Genomic DNA, 18424 nt, shown 5'->3' with positions numbered 1-18424 from the left:
CCCTTGCTGGATTCTGAGGTGTGTTTGTTAGGGCAAGGTGACTGGGGGGGCAATCTACTCCCCCCCAGTTCCTTCTGCATGTCTGGGCATCTGTTGAACCTTTGCCAAGTAGCTGTGAGCAAAGAAATGCCAGGTCTTTTATTTCATGTGAGCAGGGCTCTAAGCTACATTTACCTGTGCTCACAAGTGGGAGTGAACCAGGACCCCTCTCTGCAGGGTCATCCTTCATATTACTCAGTTCATCCCTATGTTCTATTTACTATGGCTCTGCAGGATCACTGTTTTACAGGTCCGCTTTTTTTTGGGCATGTGCCCTGTAAGCCAAGAATCTTGTCGCTTTTTAATTTAATTCATAAGCATTTTTTTTATTGCTGTGTTAATAGAGATCTTGCCAATCTCATTTTATATTCTGAAAACATTTAGTAGTAAACCAACCAAAAACTTGGTAGAAAATAGATTTGCAAACTACAGCGTCAGGTTTCCATGGTTAATACTTGATGTAGAACTGAGGCAATTATTCATATAATTCAGACTCAATTCTTTAGGAGGAGAAATAATTTGAAAGCTGAAACTGTTTTTTTTTTTTTTTTTTTTTAATTCCAGCGTTTGGCTTTTTTGCTTCCATCTTACAGAAACCAAAGAAAAGGCAAAAATAGGGGAAGAATTGATTTGGAGGCCGTTTCTAAACATGACAGTTTCATTTCATTCATTCAGCCCATAATTATTTATTGTGACTTTGCCCTGTGCCGGGTTGGCTAAGCACAAAAGTCAACCGTGCAGGGTGTCTGTTGTTGAAATACTAACCATGTGGCAGGAACAGATATGTAAACTGATGCAAGATAACACTGTAAGTGCAGGAAGAGGAGTGAGGATAAAATATCATGGGAGCTTATCACATGGAGTAATTAACTGTCTGGGGATAGCTCAGAAGTCTCCATAAAAAGACGGCTGGAGAAGGTTCTTCTAGGAGGAGGAAATCCTGTGGCTAGAAGTTGTGGGAAGAAGCGGTCATAGACTTTTCAGCTGGATGTTGGCCTTGATGAAAGCCGGGGTGCTGGAGGCAGGGAGAGGAGAGGACTCGAGTGTGGAGGGAGGGCAGGGAGGAGCAGTTGGGAGGCCAGGGCAGTAACAAGGACCGACAGTGGGGGCTTAGGTGAGGGCTGTGGGGATGCGAGAGCAGAGGCAGGACAGGGAGTGATGGGGGAGGAGTGTCAGTGGGGATGGGAGCATCAGGTGGTGACGCTATTACCCAAGCTGGGGAAGAGGGAACACCAAGGAGGAGGAGCTAAGAGACCCCTTGGCAGGATGAATTGAGCTGGCAGAGATGGGCATTTGCAGACAGCATTCTAATGCCCAAATCAGTTTTTTTCCCCACAATGAATGTTTGAAAATGCTATGTTTAAGATAGTTGATTTGACTGGTCAGCATGGAAATGTCCTGCCGTCAGGTAGATGAAGGTTAGCTTACCTCTCCCCATTCAGACAGAACAAGCTCCGTGCATTGATGCCCATGGAGAAGGCAGCATTTTCTGGCCAATCCTCTGATTGAGAGCCCTGCTCTCAGTAGAGGGCTCTGCAGCCCGTCCCTTCTCTAGAACAATGCTCAGACCACCACTAGCAGAGTCATCAGATGACACTTCATAGTTTGCTTCAGATACTGATGATTTTGTAATGATACGTTTAGAAAAATCAGTCCGTGACTCACCTCAAGTAGGCTCACTTAAATATTTAAATTTTATAATATTTAAGGGCTATAAGTCACCAGGAAGTTTGCATTCAGGATTTCCCGTCCTTGTAACAGCACAGCAGGGCAGGTGTTTATCTGCACCCTCTAGGTGGGGAGACAGGCTGAGCCGGCCCTCAGCTAAGCTGGGGTGCTGCTCCTTCTGAGGGGAGCAGAACGCCAGGCCCCCCTCTCTGTGGAGTGTATTTGCTGCTACACATGGCTCTGATCACAGCCCTTCTATTACCAGATCTCAAGAGTTCTTTTATTGGGCCATTTTGTCAGTGACAAAATTGAGCTAGTATTTTCAACGTGATTGATATTTTACTGGTACTTGAAGTAACGAGGAATGATGGCTGGGTCTTCAATGTATTTTTCTTCCTCAATTACTATAACAGCTGAGATAAGGCGTGTTAAACTGGCTTAATTGGGTTGCCATCATAACTAATGGCTTGATTTTATCCAAACTAGCATCTTTTAAGTAGAATTAATCTAAATAATTTTACTACATCCCCCATGCAGGCTTGGTTGATCTACAGAAAGAGAAAGACGATAAATGGAGGCATCATTTTGAAGTTCAGATTCCCCCGTCATCCCCGGTTTGGGGGCCGTTGTTATCCAGTAGTTCAGTGGTCATTCCACTTATGGGGCCAAATTACTTTTTTTCTTTTTGAATCAATTTAAAAGTCCTTTGTACAGTATTTCAATTTTGATGGGCTGGCATTATCAGATCATCTATTATATAGAAGACTGAGGGAAAAGACAGGTTAGGACATGATAGATCTTAGCTCATGAAAAATCATGATCTTAGTCTATTCCATTTTAATTGTACAGCTGTTACACTTGGTTCTCTGTCTGTTTTCTTGGCTGCCCACAGCACATTTTTCACCGACAGACTCAAACATACTTTATACAAGTTGCTAAGTAATGAAAACATGCTGCTGAATTTAGCCATAATTTGGCTTGTTTTTTTCCCCTTATTCTTTTAAATGAAAATAGATGGCGATGCAACACTTGATAATCATATAAAGACTTCATATGGATGCTAGAGATAGTATGTATTTCCTGGCTCAAACTATTTCGTATGCACTGAGCCTGAGGAAGAACTAATGGGGATAATTTTTTTCTTTTTTCTTTAAACTCTCTGCATAAGCTAGGTGCTGGAAAGCAAGGGCATTTGAACTTCTTGAAGCAAAATACTTGTCTTTGGCATTTGGAATCACAATTTAAGATCTTCTGAGGGTATAAGAGCCATTCAATAACAGTCATGCACTGAACCCTACCCAATTTCAGAACAGAAGGAGTGAAAGCTGAGGTCATAGGTGAGAAGGAGGCAGGAAGACCAGCCTGATGGAGTCCTGAGCAGAAGGCAGGGAGCCAAGAAGCAGTGGCCAGCTCCGCCTTTCCTGCCCAGGACAAGGCCCTTGCGAGAGGTAGTTCCTGGACTCCAAGGAGAAATTGCTTGTGGCAGCTTTCAGCCCACATAAGACAGCGAGACTCACATCCGACCTTTCTGGTGATTACCTGAGCAGGCGCGGTAACCACCTGGGATTTGCCCAGTGCTAATTGCTGCAGCTTTGCCTCCTTGTCAGCACAGCCCCAGAGGGATGCCATCTGACTGCGCTCCTGAATGCTCTCTCTCTGCATCTTGGTATTTTCCTTAACAGTTATTAACATTATTTTTTCCCCCTTTCTTAAGATAGGCCAGCGATTCTATGTTTGTTAAGTCTTTAATGAAGGAGCTCCTGTATTCTGAAGGCACTGTCTTAACCTTTTCAGAAAATCTGGACCACATAAGGTAAATGACAGTATCCATCTTTAAAGATAAAATGCTTGCCAACAGGAAAGGTCACACCTTATTAATCTATAGGATGAAAGGCTGTACTCTTCCAGTCATTTAACTACAGCAGCCTGTTCTGCTTTAGCCAAACAAAAGCATTTCACTTATAAATAAAAAGGTTGTTGGGTAATTTATAGCTCATTAAAATTGATACCAGTTTACGAAAACTGCCTTGTACATCCTTCAGTGTTCTGTGGGTTGCAACCTAGCCTCTATCTGTAGCCTCTGTGTCTTTCCCTCCTCAAATCATCTGTATCCCATGCATTATCAATATTATTATGAAGTGCTATTCCAGAATCTACATAGATGCACACTGGAGCTGCAAGCAAACACGTCCAAAGAGTTTTTAACTTCTGTTAAAGAGTTTTCTCTTTAACTCTTCTAAAACTTCTAAAAGTTTCTCTAAAACTCTTCTGTTAAAGAGTTTTTAACTCAGGATAGATTTGCAGCCCTGCTTCTGACTTTTTTTGCATTCCTCCATTCTGATCTCACAGCTTCTAGTCTCTAAGAGGTTTGCAAAAGATTCTCGTTTGGCGCTGCCTTCCCATTGTTCTGAACTGACGAGTAGAGCTTGTGTAGGAGCTATCATGGTGTCACTTCTGCTTTTTGCTAAGTGTTACAGGACTGCAGACTGCAGCTCGCCTCGTTCCCTCGCAGACCTCCTGTCCTCCACTCTCCTGGCACTACTGCCCCCTGCCCTCCAGCAGCTGGGGATTGTCCTTCCTTAGGATGACAAGACGCTGAGAGTCTAGCTCTAGGGACCAGATACTTAGAGAACACGTGAATGGTTACAGTCTCCTGGAGAAGGCACAGTGGACCAGGGACGTGCTTTCTGTGTAGTTATATATATATATATATATATATATATATATATATATATATAATTTCTTAAGTTGTATTGAAATATAGAAACATTCATTTTCTGTAATGACACAGCTTGAAGAAACTGCAAAATCTGAACACACCCAGATAGTGAGTCCAATATATACAAGATGAAGAAACTCCTCTGGAGTTCCTTACAAAACTACCCATACATATGATCCTGCAATCCCACTCCCGGGCATATATGCAGAGAAAACCATAATTTGAAAAGATAAATGCACCTGGATGTTCATTGCAGTACCATGTACAATGGCCAGGACATGGAAGCAACCTAAAAGTCCATCAACAGATGAATGGATAAAGAAGATGTAATATACATACACAATGAAATATTACTAAACCTTAAAAAAGAATGAAATAATGAATGAATTTGCAGCACCATGGATGAAACTAGAGATTATCATACTAAGTGAATTAAATCAAAGAAAGACAAATATCATATGATATAGCTTATATGTGGAATCTAAAAAAAAAGAAAGATACAAATGAAATTATATGCAAAACAGAAACAGACATAGAAAACAAATTTATGAGTACCAAAGAGGAGAGTGGTGAGAGGCACAAATGAGAACTTTGGGATTAACAGATACACAGTGCCATATATAAAACAGATAAACAGTAAGAACCTTCTATATAGCACAGGGAAATACACTCAGTATTTTGTAATGATCTATAAGCAAAAAGAATCTATAAAAGAATATATATACTCTTTTATAGTTATATATAGTTATTTACAACATTGTGAACTAACTATACACTTCAGTTAAAAAAAAGTCCCTTAAGTAATGCTGAAGCAAGAATTAGTTTGGCTTGTTCGACCTTGATATAAGTGGAATCATTCAGTATGTGATCCTCTGCTTCAGCCTCCTTTTTGCTCAATGTTGTTTGCAAGATTCGTCCACTTGCTATATATAGCTGCACGTCATTCATTCTCAGTACCGTATAGACCCGATTGTGTGAATGTACCATTCGTTTATTCTACATTTGTTGGGCATTTGGATAGTTTCCAATTTTGAGCTAGCATTAACAGCGCTGGGAGTTACACTCGGGTGTGTGGGTTTCGGTGAAGAGACGCATGCGTTTCTGGTGGATGTACAGCAAGGCATGTGATTCCTGGTCACAGGGGATGCATACGTTCAGTGGTATTTGATACTTGCAGCTTTCCGAGTGGTTGCACCAGATCACACTTCTCCCAGCTGGATGGGAGAGTCCCAGTGATTTCACACCCTTGCCAGCACTCGGCATTCCCCATCTTTTCAGTTCAGTCATTTTGTAGGTGTGCCGAGTTTGGAATGTCATTGTATTTCCTTGATTAATTTGTGTTTTAATTTATATTTGCATAGTTTTTTTTCCTTGATGAGTGTTGAGCATCTCTTCATACATTTACTGTCATTTGCATATCTCTCGTAGTGAATATCTGTTCAAATCCCTTACCCGTTCTTCTTTGCCTGGTGTCTTTTGCATACAAGTCCCCGGTAGCTTCAAAACATGGCAAATGCTTTAAAGAGAGAATGGTTGTGTGTTTAAGGTGAGTTTGCTTGCTTCGTTAGGTCTTTGTTTCAGTGAGACCCTGGGAGATTTCACTCTGCCCTTTAAAAGGCATTTATCTATAACCGTGTGCTTAAGGGCCCTCAGGTTTTCACTTTGTCACACCAATCACATAACTCTTACAAGTATTTCTCATTTATTTCTCTCCATCCTAGGCCTTGCCTGGATCAAGCCTGATCCTCGCCCCAAATCTAAAATGGCCCCCAAGAGGAAAAAATGGCTAGGGGCCGTATACTCTTTTTAGAACAGTTCTTTCCTTTTTTCTGTTTCAGTTCTTAGTTGATTTAGGTGTCACTGCTTCTGCACCTCTCTGATGCCTTTACAATGAAGACTTTTGTGATCTAGCTACATTTTTCTAGTTTTTGCAGTAGGGACATTGGGTCTACTATATCCTACCAGAAAGTTCCCACAGCCATGTACTTTATTGACATGTTTTGGCACAAATTCCTGAGGGACTCCTTGTTTGTGCTGTGCTCAAGTAGTGTCGACTCTTTAAGACCCCATGGACTGCAGTCCACCAGGTTCCTCTGTCCATGGCGATTCTCCAGCAAAGAATACTGGAGCGGGTTGCCATGCCCTCCTCCAGGGGAATCTTCTCAACCCAGGGATTGAACCCAGGTCTCCAGCATCACAGGCGGATTCTTAACCAACTGAGCCACCAGGGAAGCCCAAGAATACTGGAGTGGGTGGCCTATCCCTTCTCCAGGGGATCTTCCTGATTCCCCAGGAATCAAACCAGGGTCTCCTGCATTGCAGGTGGATTCTTTACCAGCTGAGCTACCAGGGAAGCCCTTGACTCCTTGTTTGAAGAGAATTTATTTTGCTTTAGCTTCCCTCATGACAAAAATTCATTATACTTTCATCCCATCAAATACACTGAATTTCTATAAAATTAGAAAAAATTCTTACTTTGTTTAACATTGAGACATCTGTTAGTACTATTAACTTTGATCTCACAGGTAAGTGTTGGATTTTCCTGGTGGAACATAATACCCAGAGATAAGGTTTTTGTGAGTGACAAGAAGACTTTAAACAAAAGTTTCTCTGATTTATGAGGTCTTTTAAAATTTATTCTTTTTGCTCTAAGTCTTTTGGGCCTTGTTCGAGATTATCATCTCTAATGATGGCTCTGTATAGTGACGCCAACCTGTTTTTTATTTACCACTCCATCTTCAGGGACGTTTCTAAACTTTGGAAACATCTGTGATGCCAGATTTTGAATTTCCTTTCCTGATATTAGCACTAATGGAGTTAGAGAAGAAATACATTTCAAACTGTATATTCCTTGAGGTCCATTCTTTCCTTCCTATAACCCCACTGGGGTGGGACTGACATTTATTGAATATTCACCATGACTCTGGATGGGAACTGTAGAGGGCCCAGCACTTTATCTTCTCACAACAACCTTATAAGCAGAAATTATCTTCCTTATTTTGTAGAAGTAGAAGCTGAATCTCAGAATCTATAGGCGCTTGCCCAGTCACACCTGTCTCTGGCAAAAATTAAAGTTTACTTCATTTCTAGGTTTTTTTTTGGATGACTAATTGCATAAAGTATTCACACTTCCTTCATGGTGTTCTTAGCTGAGAATTTTCTCTACATGTACAGATACATTTACGTGGTTCTCGGAACTCTGACATCATTACTTCAGCTGATCCTCACTGACACCATTTGTTGGAACAGCATTTAAACCTCCTTCGCTTGTTGTCCTCCACTGCTGATCCCTGTCTAGACTTGCTCCTTCCACAAAACATATCTGCTCTGATGGTGCCCGTCTCTCTTGCATCGTGAGTCCCTGAGAAAAGCCTCCTGGCCTCTATTCATCCTGCCTTGCAGCATCTCATGGGTCCATCGCAGCATCTCATGGGTCCATCTCAGCATCCACCCCACACAGACACCATGGCAACAGTCCTCTGAAACCAGTTCTGTTTCGGTTAATGGACTAGATTTCTGACTAGAAACTTACTATCACCTTTTTCTGTTTCATGTTGAGTGTGGGTTGTTTTCAAAGCCTTGTTTCTTACACCCAGATGTTTTCTGGATTCGCCCTTTCTAATTCGCTTCTGTTGCCACCAAGCTGCGCGATCCCTTTAACTAAGATACGAGTGATGGCTTTCAATGTGTTTCCCGGCTGTAGACTCTGTCCACCCAGACTACTTCCTCCGCTTCTCTTACCTTGATTTCTCCATGGCTCTCTAGGGCCTTCTTACCTCATGTCTCATCATGACCTGACTGATTCTCCACACTGCCATGGGGGTTACCTTCCTAAAGTACAGTTATCCTGGAGGAATTTGAGAATCAAATCAAACTTCTCGGCATGGTCTATGGAGAATGACCTAATGTATGATCTATTCCAAAGATACATGAGTGCCCACACAAAGTCCGGCATGTGATAGGAGCTGGGCATTCCACACAAGATCCAGTTCCCTTATCTCTTTAAGTATGGAGCCTCCAGTCATACTGAGCAACGTTTCAGGGTCTCACATATCCACTTTCTTTCAGGCTTCTAGCAGAACGCCTTGCCCTTCCTCAAAGTATCCTTCATCACTCGGGTTAGAGAGCCCCTCCACCAAGAAGCTCCCCATGACCACCGCTGAGACTGGATGGTCTGGGGCTCCTCTGGTTAATTCCCGTAGGACAGCTATGATGTTCTTTGGTCATCTGCTGCTTGCTAGTCTAACTCGCCGGGTAGCTCGTTAGCTTGCTGAGCACAAGGACGATGTACTGTCCATCTCCGAGTCTCCAGGACCTCGCACAGGGTCTGGTCCAGCTCTCTGCTGACGAGCGTTCACGTGCTCTTTCATCAGTCACTTTCCTCCTCAAGAGCATGTGGGGTCCTTTGGGTGCCTGCTTCCTCAGACGACTTGTCTTGAAGCTGTTTTCCATATGCATCCAAATGAATTTCTCCACATTTATGCACAGGGGATATAACCCTTTTCTTACCTCCCATGCCACACCCCCTTTTAGTTTAGATTCCACCGCTCTGTGGCCCCAGTTACCCCACCTCCGACCCCGCCACCTACCCAATCCTCCCTGCCTTTCAAGGCCAGACTCTAAGGTGGACTCACTGTGGAGCCCACTCTGCCTACTGTGAGCCACACCGATCGCTCACTTCTCAGATGTGCTCTCCTATCTGGTGTGCATGGAAGTACCCAGCCTCCAAGAAGTCTCAGTTCACCCATTATAGGGGAATGAAGGCACATATAAAGAACCCTATAAATAGCTATTTCAATGTACTTACAGGACTCAGAACTGAGTCTTCAGCTATGAACAGCTGGCTTCCAGGAATTACAGGGAGAGCGAAACTTCCTGTGTGATTGATACAGTAGACATCTCAGCTTAATATACTTGAAAACATATTCTTATCCCCCTCATCTCAACCAGTAGCAAATTCTGTTAGCATTGCATCTGAAATCTACAGACTATCTCCAGAATCTCACCCCTTCTAATCCCCTCCTCTATTAGTGGTCCAAGCCACCATCTTCCCTAGACTGTCTTCAGTCTTCCTAAGAGGTGTCCCTACTTCGGTCTTATTTCCTTGTCTCAGCAGAGCAGCAGCAGGATCGTGGCACTTGGCAGTGGTGTCCATTTCACACAAGTAGAAGCCAAGGGTCATATAGGGGCCCACGCGACCCTCCACGATCCGCAACCTGGACCACCGCCCTCTTTGCTCTGGCCCCCAGCCTCCTGGCTCTTCCCTGAGATTGCTTCAGGGGTCCCATCCCCACTTCCTTCATGTTTCTTCAGCGAGCCTCTCAGGGCTGTCTAGTTAAAACTATAGCATCCTTTTGTTTGCTATCTCTTCTTCCTGTTTCCCTGTTTCATACATAAATAGTATTCCTTTTTTTCCCCTAAAAGCACATTATGTATTTTAGTCAGATTCCTTCCTTTCTCCATGAGTGTGCCAGCTGCATGAGGACAGTGATCTTTGTTTGTTCACGACTCTATCTCCAGTGTCTGGAACAGAGTCTGGCTTGTGGATATTGTATTATTAGCTTCTGAATGAACAGGAATTGTTTTGTGATTACGAAGGTACTAGCTGAGGGGACTTGATGTCTTTCTGTGGTGTATATCATAAGAGGAACAAAGCTGTGGGGACAGTTCAATCATCAGGATCCGTGATGTTCCCTGGGATTTTCTTTCAACTTGCATTAGGGAAAAGAACTGTCCCTGTAGATGAGAACAGGAGCCAGGATGAAGGACATCAGCTTGGCTTCTGAGCCTTGGTGCCTGCCAGAGACGGAACACAGTGAGCTCACTGCTCTGACCTCTATCTAGACAAAGACCCAGGGATTCCAGGACTTGGGGGTTTTACTGATTCACTGTGCGTTTATGCACTTTGCTTCCCTGCCCTCACACATTTCTGTTCTTACCAAGAACATCTCTAGGCCTAGCAGAAGAATTGTAAAAGTGTAAAGATATACTTCAAATCCTGAAAGATGATGCTGTGAAAGTGCTGCACTCAATATGCCAGCAAATTTGGAAAACTCAGCAGGGACCACAGGACTGGAAAAGGTCAGTTTTCATTCCAATCCCAAAGAAAGGCAATGCCAAAGAGTGCTCAAACTACCACACAATTGCACTTATCTCACACGCTAGTAAAGTAATGCTCAAAATTCTCCAAGCCAGGCTTCAGCAATATGTGAACTGTGAACTTCCAGATGTTCAAGCTGGTTTTAGAAAAGGCAGAGGAACCAGAGATCAAATTCCCAACATCTGCTGGATCATGGAAAAAGCAAGAGAGTTCCAGAAAAACATCGATTTCTGCTTTATTGACTATGCCAAAGCCTTTGACTGTGTGGATCACAATAAACTGTGGAAAATTCTGAAAGAGATGGGAATACCAGACCACCTGACCTGCCTCTTGAGAAACCTAGATGCAGGTCAGGAAGCAACAGTTAGAACTGGACATGGAACAACAGACTGGTTCCAAATAGGAAAAGGAGTACGTCAAGGTTGTATATTGTCACCCTGCTTATTTAACTTATGTGCAGAGTACATCCTGAGAAACGCTGGGCTGGAAAAAGCACAAGCTGGAATCAGGATTGCTGGGAGAAATATCAGTAACCTCAGATATGCAGATGACACCACCCTTATGACAGAAAGTGAAGAGGAACTAAAGAGCCTCTTGATGAAAGTGAAAGAGGAGAGTGAAAAAGTTGGCTTAAAGCTCAACATTCAGAAAACTAAGATCATGGCATCTGGTCCCATCACTTCATGGGAGATAGATGGGGAAACAGTGGAAACTGTGTCAGGCTTCATTTTTTTGGGCTCCAAAATCACTGCAGATGGTGATTGCAGCCATGAAGTTAAAAGCACTTATTCCTTGGACGGAAAATTATGACCAACCTAGATAGTATATTGAAAAGCAGAGACATTACTTTGCCAACAAAGGTCCGTCTAGTCAAGGCTATGGTTTTTCCTGTGGTCATGTATGGATGTGAGAGTTGGACTGTGAAGAAAGCTGAGTGCCAAAGAATTGATGCTTTTAAACTGTGATGTTGGAGAAGGCTCTTGAGAGTCCTTTGGACTGCAAGGGGATCCAGCCAGTCCATCCTAAAGGAGATCAGTCCTGGGTGTTCATTGGAAGGACTGATGCTGAAGCTGAAACTCCAATACTTTGGCCACCTCATGCGAGGAGTTGACTCATTGGAAAAGACCCTGATTCTGGGAGGGACTGGGGGCAGGAGGAGAAGGGGATGACAGAGGATGAGATGGCTGGATGGCATCACCAACTCAATGGACAAGAGTTTGAGTGAACTCCAGGAGTTGGTGATGGACAAGGAGGCCTGGCGTGCTGCGATTCATGGGGTCGCAAAGAGTCAGACATGACTGAGTGACTGAAATGAACTGACTGAACTGAAAGATATATTTAGAACTGAAAAGTACACACTTATTGGAATTTAAAAATGTGCTCACCACTGTCAATTGCCAGGAAGAGGGCAGTGTAGACGCTGTTGTGGACGAATGGGGACTCGCGGTCCAGCACAGCAGTCGTGTCAACAGTCCCGTTGATGGGGTTGATATTCAGCCAGCCTGCTGGATCCTTGTAAACAGAATACCTGAAAAAAAAAAAATCCCCAAACAATGACAGATTGTATTCAAAATAGATTCAAAAAATGTTCACAGAGTGCTGGGCACAAGCTCCCATGCTAGCTGCCAGATAATTTTTAATACAAATCCAAAAACATCATTAGAGTGCAGTTGTTCATCCAGAAAGTAATGACTGACCATTAACTCTGGGCTGTCTCTGTGCTGAATGTTTTGTACATGCACCTCCTTTATTCCTTGTGACAAGCCTGGAAGGAAGGAGCTCGTGTCTGCCCAGTTCTCACAGTGGCAGGGTTCACAGCCTGACTCCTGAGTTCAAGTCCAGTTTTTTCCCCCCTTTTTACACCTTGGATGCACCCTGTATACACAGCTGGGAGAAGCACTGTCATGAAGGTACTGGCAGAGCACACGGATGCCTGGGAGAAGAGGAATTACCTGTGATGGAGGGTGACCATGGGGTCCTCACAGAGGATGCAGCATCTGACAGATGGAATGGGGGGATGCTGTCAGGGAATGGGGGGATGTTGTCACAGAATGAGAGGACAGACACGTCGGGGAAAGAATATGAATTAACATGGAACAGAGATAGGCACTAAAATATTAGTTTCACAGTAGCTAGGATATCCATTTACTGTCACGACCCCATCTCCTGGAACACTGCTTAGCACATATATGACACTCAATAGATAGCTGTTGAATGAATAAATATTTAGGGACCGGAAGGTAGATGGTTGTGGTTGGATCATAGCTTTTCCAGGGGAAACTGAAAGGAAGTGAATTTGGAGGGACAGATTACAAAGAACCTGAATCATTTAAGGGGTTTGAATTCTAGATAGACGGGAAACCATCAAAGAATTTTAAAATGTTCTATACACACTACTTTATTTAAAATAGCTAATCAACAAGGGCCTGTTGTATAGAACAGGGAACTCTGCTCAATGTTCTGTAGTCACCTAAATGGGAAAAAAAATTGGAAAAAGAATAAATAGATGCATGTATATGTATCACTGAATCACTTTGTGGTGCACCTGAGGCTAACGTGACACTGTTAATCAACTACACTCCAATATAGAATCGAAATTAGAAAGAATGTTATTATTTTTGAGGCCGTTATAAAAGTAGCACATGCTCACTGTAAGAAGTTCAAGCAATGGAAAGGTACAGTAAGTAAGAGATGAGAGTCTTGTCTTGTTTGTCTTGGAATGAGAGTCTTGTCTTTGACCTGGGTGGCTAGGGAAACGTGGGCAGCCAAGAGGATGCTAGATGCTACAGACCCTGTGATTGTCTTAGTTTTTCTATCATTAAACTACAGGCTGTAGATTTCTTAGTTTTCCCTGAACTTTGGCCATTTTAAACCAACTTGTATATTAAAAAAAAAAAAAAGTAGGATGTTTTATTTTTCAAAAAATTTAGCACTTCGACTTTTTGCCAAGAAAAACAATAAATATTATTCCAGTGGGAAAGCAAACCAAATCAAAACAAAAACAACTCCACCCCCCACCCCCCCACAAAACACACACCTGGAGAGAGAAATGCCTTTGCCAAGGTCAACGGCGAGAGTGCAGCAATGTTGGGATCTGAAATTTGAGCCAGGGCCCTGCCCTTAACCTGCACACAAGCTCTGCCCAATTGCACATGTTGTCAGCATCACAGTGGGGTTAAAGGTATAGACTTCGGAGTGAAGAGGACCCGGATCCTCTGTGAATCCGTTTCCTCCCCTGTTAGGTGGGACAATTCCAGTGGCCTTAGTGGTGGCTGTGAGGGCCAAGCAAGGCCTGACTCCAAGTGGCCGCTGTGTGTGCCAGTGGCCACTGGGCCAGGCCCAGTGAGCTCTCTTGATGTGACCCGCTGCGTCCCCCAGAGTGTTTTGGAAATGCATGACTTGGTGAGCCTTGGGGAAACAAGGCTTTGAAGCTGTGACGGGGAACAGATGGAGAGAATGAATGAGGCTAATGGAGGTTTTCTCACCACTCTCAATGCCTCAGTTATCATTTCCATATTTCTTCAAAACAGAAGAAATGTATATATTACTCTTGACAGTGAATTGCTTTAAAAACATCCGCCTTTCAGTTTCATAGTAATTTGCACTTCCACCTGGCAAGATGCTATCTGCTAAGACCCATCTGACATGTGTCCTCTGCCTGCCCCCCACCGGCCCCCTGCTTTGAGTCCCCTGGTTAGAAGGGTTAGCCGCTCCATCCTCTCGTCCTTGCTGGGCACACACATGCATGAAAATGCCTGTAAGAGTGGCGTATGGGCCTCATAGGTCTGCCACTTTCGCAGCTTCTCAAGGCCTTCATTAGTGTCTTAATGTCAGGAGGTTCGAGCTGGCTGTGTTACTGCATGCTTGCTGAACCTGGCTTTGTGCTCGCCATTCACAGAGGGCGCCACAGTGACTTCTGTGCTTCACAGCAACCTGATGAAGTGGGTGTCATCCCTCTCTGAAGATGAGATAACCAAGACTCAGAGAGGCTTAGCCACTTGCCCAAAGCGGCACAGCTAAGAAGCAGCCAAGATGGAATTCAACACGGGTGTGCCAGGTTCCAGGCACTGGAGCCTAACCAGGATACAGTGTGTTCATGCCCAGGACCAGGTACTGGCCGCTCTGCATTCCCTGGGTGGAGTGGAGTGCCCAGAGCAGGTGGCTGTCCATGGGATGTTACTTCATTCTTTCTTTTTTGGTTGGAACATCAAGCAAATGGAAAGCACGAAGAATGGTGACATTTGTTTCCCTTCGTACAGGGTAACAAGTTCATGGTTGACCCAGGAGTGATTTGTGGTGGTTCAGTATATTTGAAATCATGAAAAATTTAAATGGGCTGTAATTTGTTCCCTGATTACTTAACTCAGAGTTCATATTATAAATAAAAACTGGATTAAGTAATCTAGCGTTCCACATTGGCTAAGAATGCTCTTTTATTCTCCTGTCTTTGTTTTTGGCCCTCCATTGCTACAGTTCGCACTATAATGAGCATGTTGGCTTCTTGTGTAGGGAAGCATTACACTGAATAAACAGCTTACAGAGGTTGGTTGATTGGAAGCTGTCCCCTGAGAACAATGCCCAGTGGTTTACGTCTGTACCTACCGCATTCCCAGTGAAAGCAGGAGCTTGAGTGGTGTTACAGGATAATACCCCACTATTTTATTTTCTTTGAAGAATAACCAGGTCTGGGAGCTTGCCTGGTGGCTCTGTGATAAAGAATCCGCCTGCTAATGTAGGAGACACAAGGTTGATGCCTGGTCCCGGAAGACCCCACGTGCTGAGGAACCAGGATCCCGTGTGCCCCAGCTATGGAGCCTGTGCTCTGGAGCCCGGGAGCTGCAACCCCTGAGGCCCTCTCGCCCTCTGGCCCGCGCTCCACGACGAGAGGAGCCACCGCAACGAGAAGCCTGAGCTCCACAACTAGACTAGCCCCCGCCCGCCGCCATTAGAGAAGAGCCCACGTAGCAATGAGACTAAGCACAGCTAAAACTAAATCAATTAATAAAAAATTATGTGTATATGAAAAAGCAACCAGGTCTCCACCACTGTGCTGTTTAATTGCACGCCTGCTGGGCCCCTTGTCCTCCTCTGTTAGTTGATGGACTTTCTCTGTTGCCTCTTCCCACCAAGATATTGGAGAGGTCCGCCTGGACCCCAGATCTCCTGGATGTCCCTCTTCCTGCACCTGCTCAGGTTTGCAGCCGTGGAGAGGGCAGGGTGGGGTCATTCCATTTACTGAGAATTCCCGAGTGCCCAGTGCTGTTTTTCCTGAACCCGTGGCCTCCAAACTCAGACCTTGTGGAAGCCCCCCGAGGTAGCTGTGCCCCTCCCCAGCCCTGGCGCGTCTACCCCCGAGGGGAAGAAAGCCCAGCACTCGTCATCCAGCCCGCCCTCCCACCTCCTGGCCGATGAGCCCTTGAGACTGACTGGCCAGGCACTCTATGTACATTTCTGCATTTTCAAAGCTGTCTCTTTAATAACCTTTTGGCACAAGAATACTGGTGTGCAGGACATTTTCTGTGCTTCTAGGCCTGAAAAATGCACACGCCTTATTAAATTGGAATTTCCAGGCAATTTGTCTGTGATGTGAACTTTGCTTGTTATAAGGGAAGAAAAATCAAATTAAAAAAAGAAGATTCCTTTCAGCCTTGTGTAGCTTCATAGGAGCTGCTCGTGAGCTTGCCAAGGCTTGGCCTCTTCCAGGTGTCAGTGTCAAAGATGCAGGCCAGGCTGATCGGTAGATCAGGCCAGTGGGGAGGCGGGGCGGGGGGGCATCTAACCACGATCCAGGCTTGCATTGTTCTGGGAAGCGGACTTACTGTTGGCAGGGCCCTGGCAGAGCAGGGAAGGAAGCTGCCAGGCCAGAGGACTTCTAAGCCAGAGGCCCAGCTCTCTGGGGGCCTCAGTGCTGGTGGGAAGGAGAGAGAGACTTTGACAGGACCACTCTGCAGGCTTCCTGGGTTCAGTTCTACCACACTGAGGATGCACATTTGTTCAGCATGGGATAGCAAAATCCTTGCTTTTATTTTAGTCTTAAAAATATTACAAAGTGATTATCTTCCATGGCATCCAGTCCCATCACTTCACGGGAAATAGGTGGGGAAACAGTGGAAACAGTGTCAGACTTTATTTTTTTGGGCTCCAACATCACTGCAGATGGTGATTGCAGCCATGAAATTAAAAGACGCTTACTCCTTGGAAGGAAAGTTATGACCAACCTAGACAGCATATTGAAAAGCAGAGATGTTACTTTGCCAACAAAGGTCCACCTAGTCAAGGCTATGGTTTTTCCAGTGGTCATGTATGGATGTGAGAGTTGGACTGTGAAGAAAGCTGAGCCCCAAAGAATTGATGCTTTTGAACTGTGGTGTTGGAGAAGACTCTTGAGAGTCCCTTGGACTGCAAGGAGATCCAACCATTCCATCCTAAAGGAGATCAGTCCTGGGTGTTCATTGGAAGGACTGATGCGAAGCTGAAACTCCAATACTTTGGCCACCTCATGTGAAGAGTTGACTCATTGGAACAGACTCTGATGCTAGGAGGAACTGGGGGCAGGAGAAGAAGGGGACAAGAGGATGAGATGGTTGGATGGCATCACCAACTCAATGGTCATGAGTTTGAATGACCTCCAGGAGTTGGTGATGGACAGGGAGGCCTGGCGTGCTGCAATTCATGGGGTTGCAAAGAGTCGGACACGACTGAGCAACTGAACTGAACTGAATTATCCTCCAATTAAAATAAATAAATTATTTTAAAGATTTTGCGAAGTAATATAGCTCCTCACTTAATTCCAGCCCAATGGGCCCCCTATGTTAAATGAAATATCTGCTTGGGTGATTCAAATCAACCGTTTTATTTATAAACAGAGCTGGAGAGAATTCCTGGCAGAAGGCAGAGAATTCCCGGCAGTGTTCTGGTGTAGCTCATGTAGCTGTGGCTCTGAATATGTACTTCCCGTCTCCTGACAAAGCACACAGAGGAGACTGGAGGACATGTGGTTCCAGAGTCCAGGCTCAGTCACACAACACAGGCTGGCACAGGGTTTCTGGAGAGATGGGGACGGTGCTCCGTCCTGCTCCACAGGAACCAGGGCCCAGGAAGGCGATCTCGGTGACAGGAAGGACATTCCTTGGATGGCGAGATGCCACAGAGGGAAGACGTGGACAGGAAGAGCTGCCCAGTGAGTGGCCTAGGCAGGACATCTTAGAGTTGGGGAGATGGAGGTAGAGCTTGCCCAGCTTAGCATGAGGTGATGACCTTCCACGAGGACAAGGGGAAGAGCTCCCGACACCTGTAGGCTCTTCCCTGGACTGCCTTCCCAGGCATCCCAGAGCCCCTGGTGGAGTCCTGAGGTCCTCCTGCATGAGGTGCTACCAGATTACAATTCTACCATCACACTCTCCTGGCCGTGCCATCTTGCAATGGCACATGGACCAAAGCTTGGTGGGTTCCTTACAGGCATCCTGACCCTTATTGTTGTTTAGTAGCTCATTCATGTCCGACTCTTTGTGACCCCATGGACTGCAGCACACCAGGCCTCCCTGTCCATCACCAACTCCCAGAGCTTGCTCAAAAACTCATGTCCATTGAGTCAGTGATGCCATCCAACCATCTCATCCTCTGTCATCCCCTTCTCCTCCCGCCTTCAATCTTTCCCAGCATCAGGGTTTTCCAATGAGTCGACTCTTTGCACCAGGTGGCCCAAGTTTTGGAGCATTAGCTTCAGCATCAGTCCTCCCAATGAATATTCAGGACTGATTTTCTTTAGGATGGACTGGTTTGATCCCCTAGCAGTCCAAGGGACTCTCAAGAGTCTTCTTCAACACCACAGTTCAAAAACATCAGTTCTTTGGCACTCAGTCTTCTTTATGGTCTAACTCTCATATCCATGCATGACT

The 18424-nt window shown here is 44.8% G+C and overlaps 1 protein-coding gene across 3 annotated transcripts in view; it reads right to left on the bottom strand.

The window, feature by feature from the left end:
- The window catches only part of CDH13 (cadherin 13), a 1055068-nt gene that overhangs the window by 18385 nt on the left and 1018259 nt on the right, over positions 1-18424 (bottom strand). For all 3 annotated transcript variants that reach the window (XM_044931221.2, XM_025269790.3, XM_044931222.2), the window contains one exon: positions 11912-12054. In XM_044931221.2, the coding sequence (XP_044787156.2) occupies positions 11912-12054 (143 nt within the window). The remainder of the gene's footprint in view (positions 1-11911; positions 12055-18424) is intronic.

The sequence above is a fragment of the Bubalus bubalis genome, chromosome 18 (genome assembly GCF_019923935.1).
Source record: "Bubalus bubalis isolate 160015118507 breed Murrah chromosome 18, NDDB_SH_1, whole genome shotgun sequence".
Lineage (NCBI taxonomy): Eukaryota > Metazoa > Chordata > Mammalia > Artiodactyla > Bovidae > Bubalus > Bubalus bubalis.
Note: the sequence above shows the minus strand (reverse complement) of the source record. Positions and strands in the feature narration are given on the sequence as shown.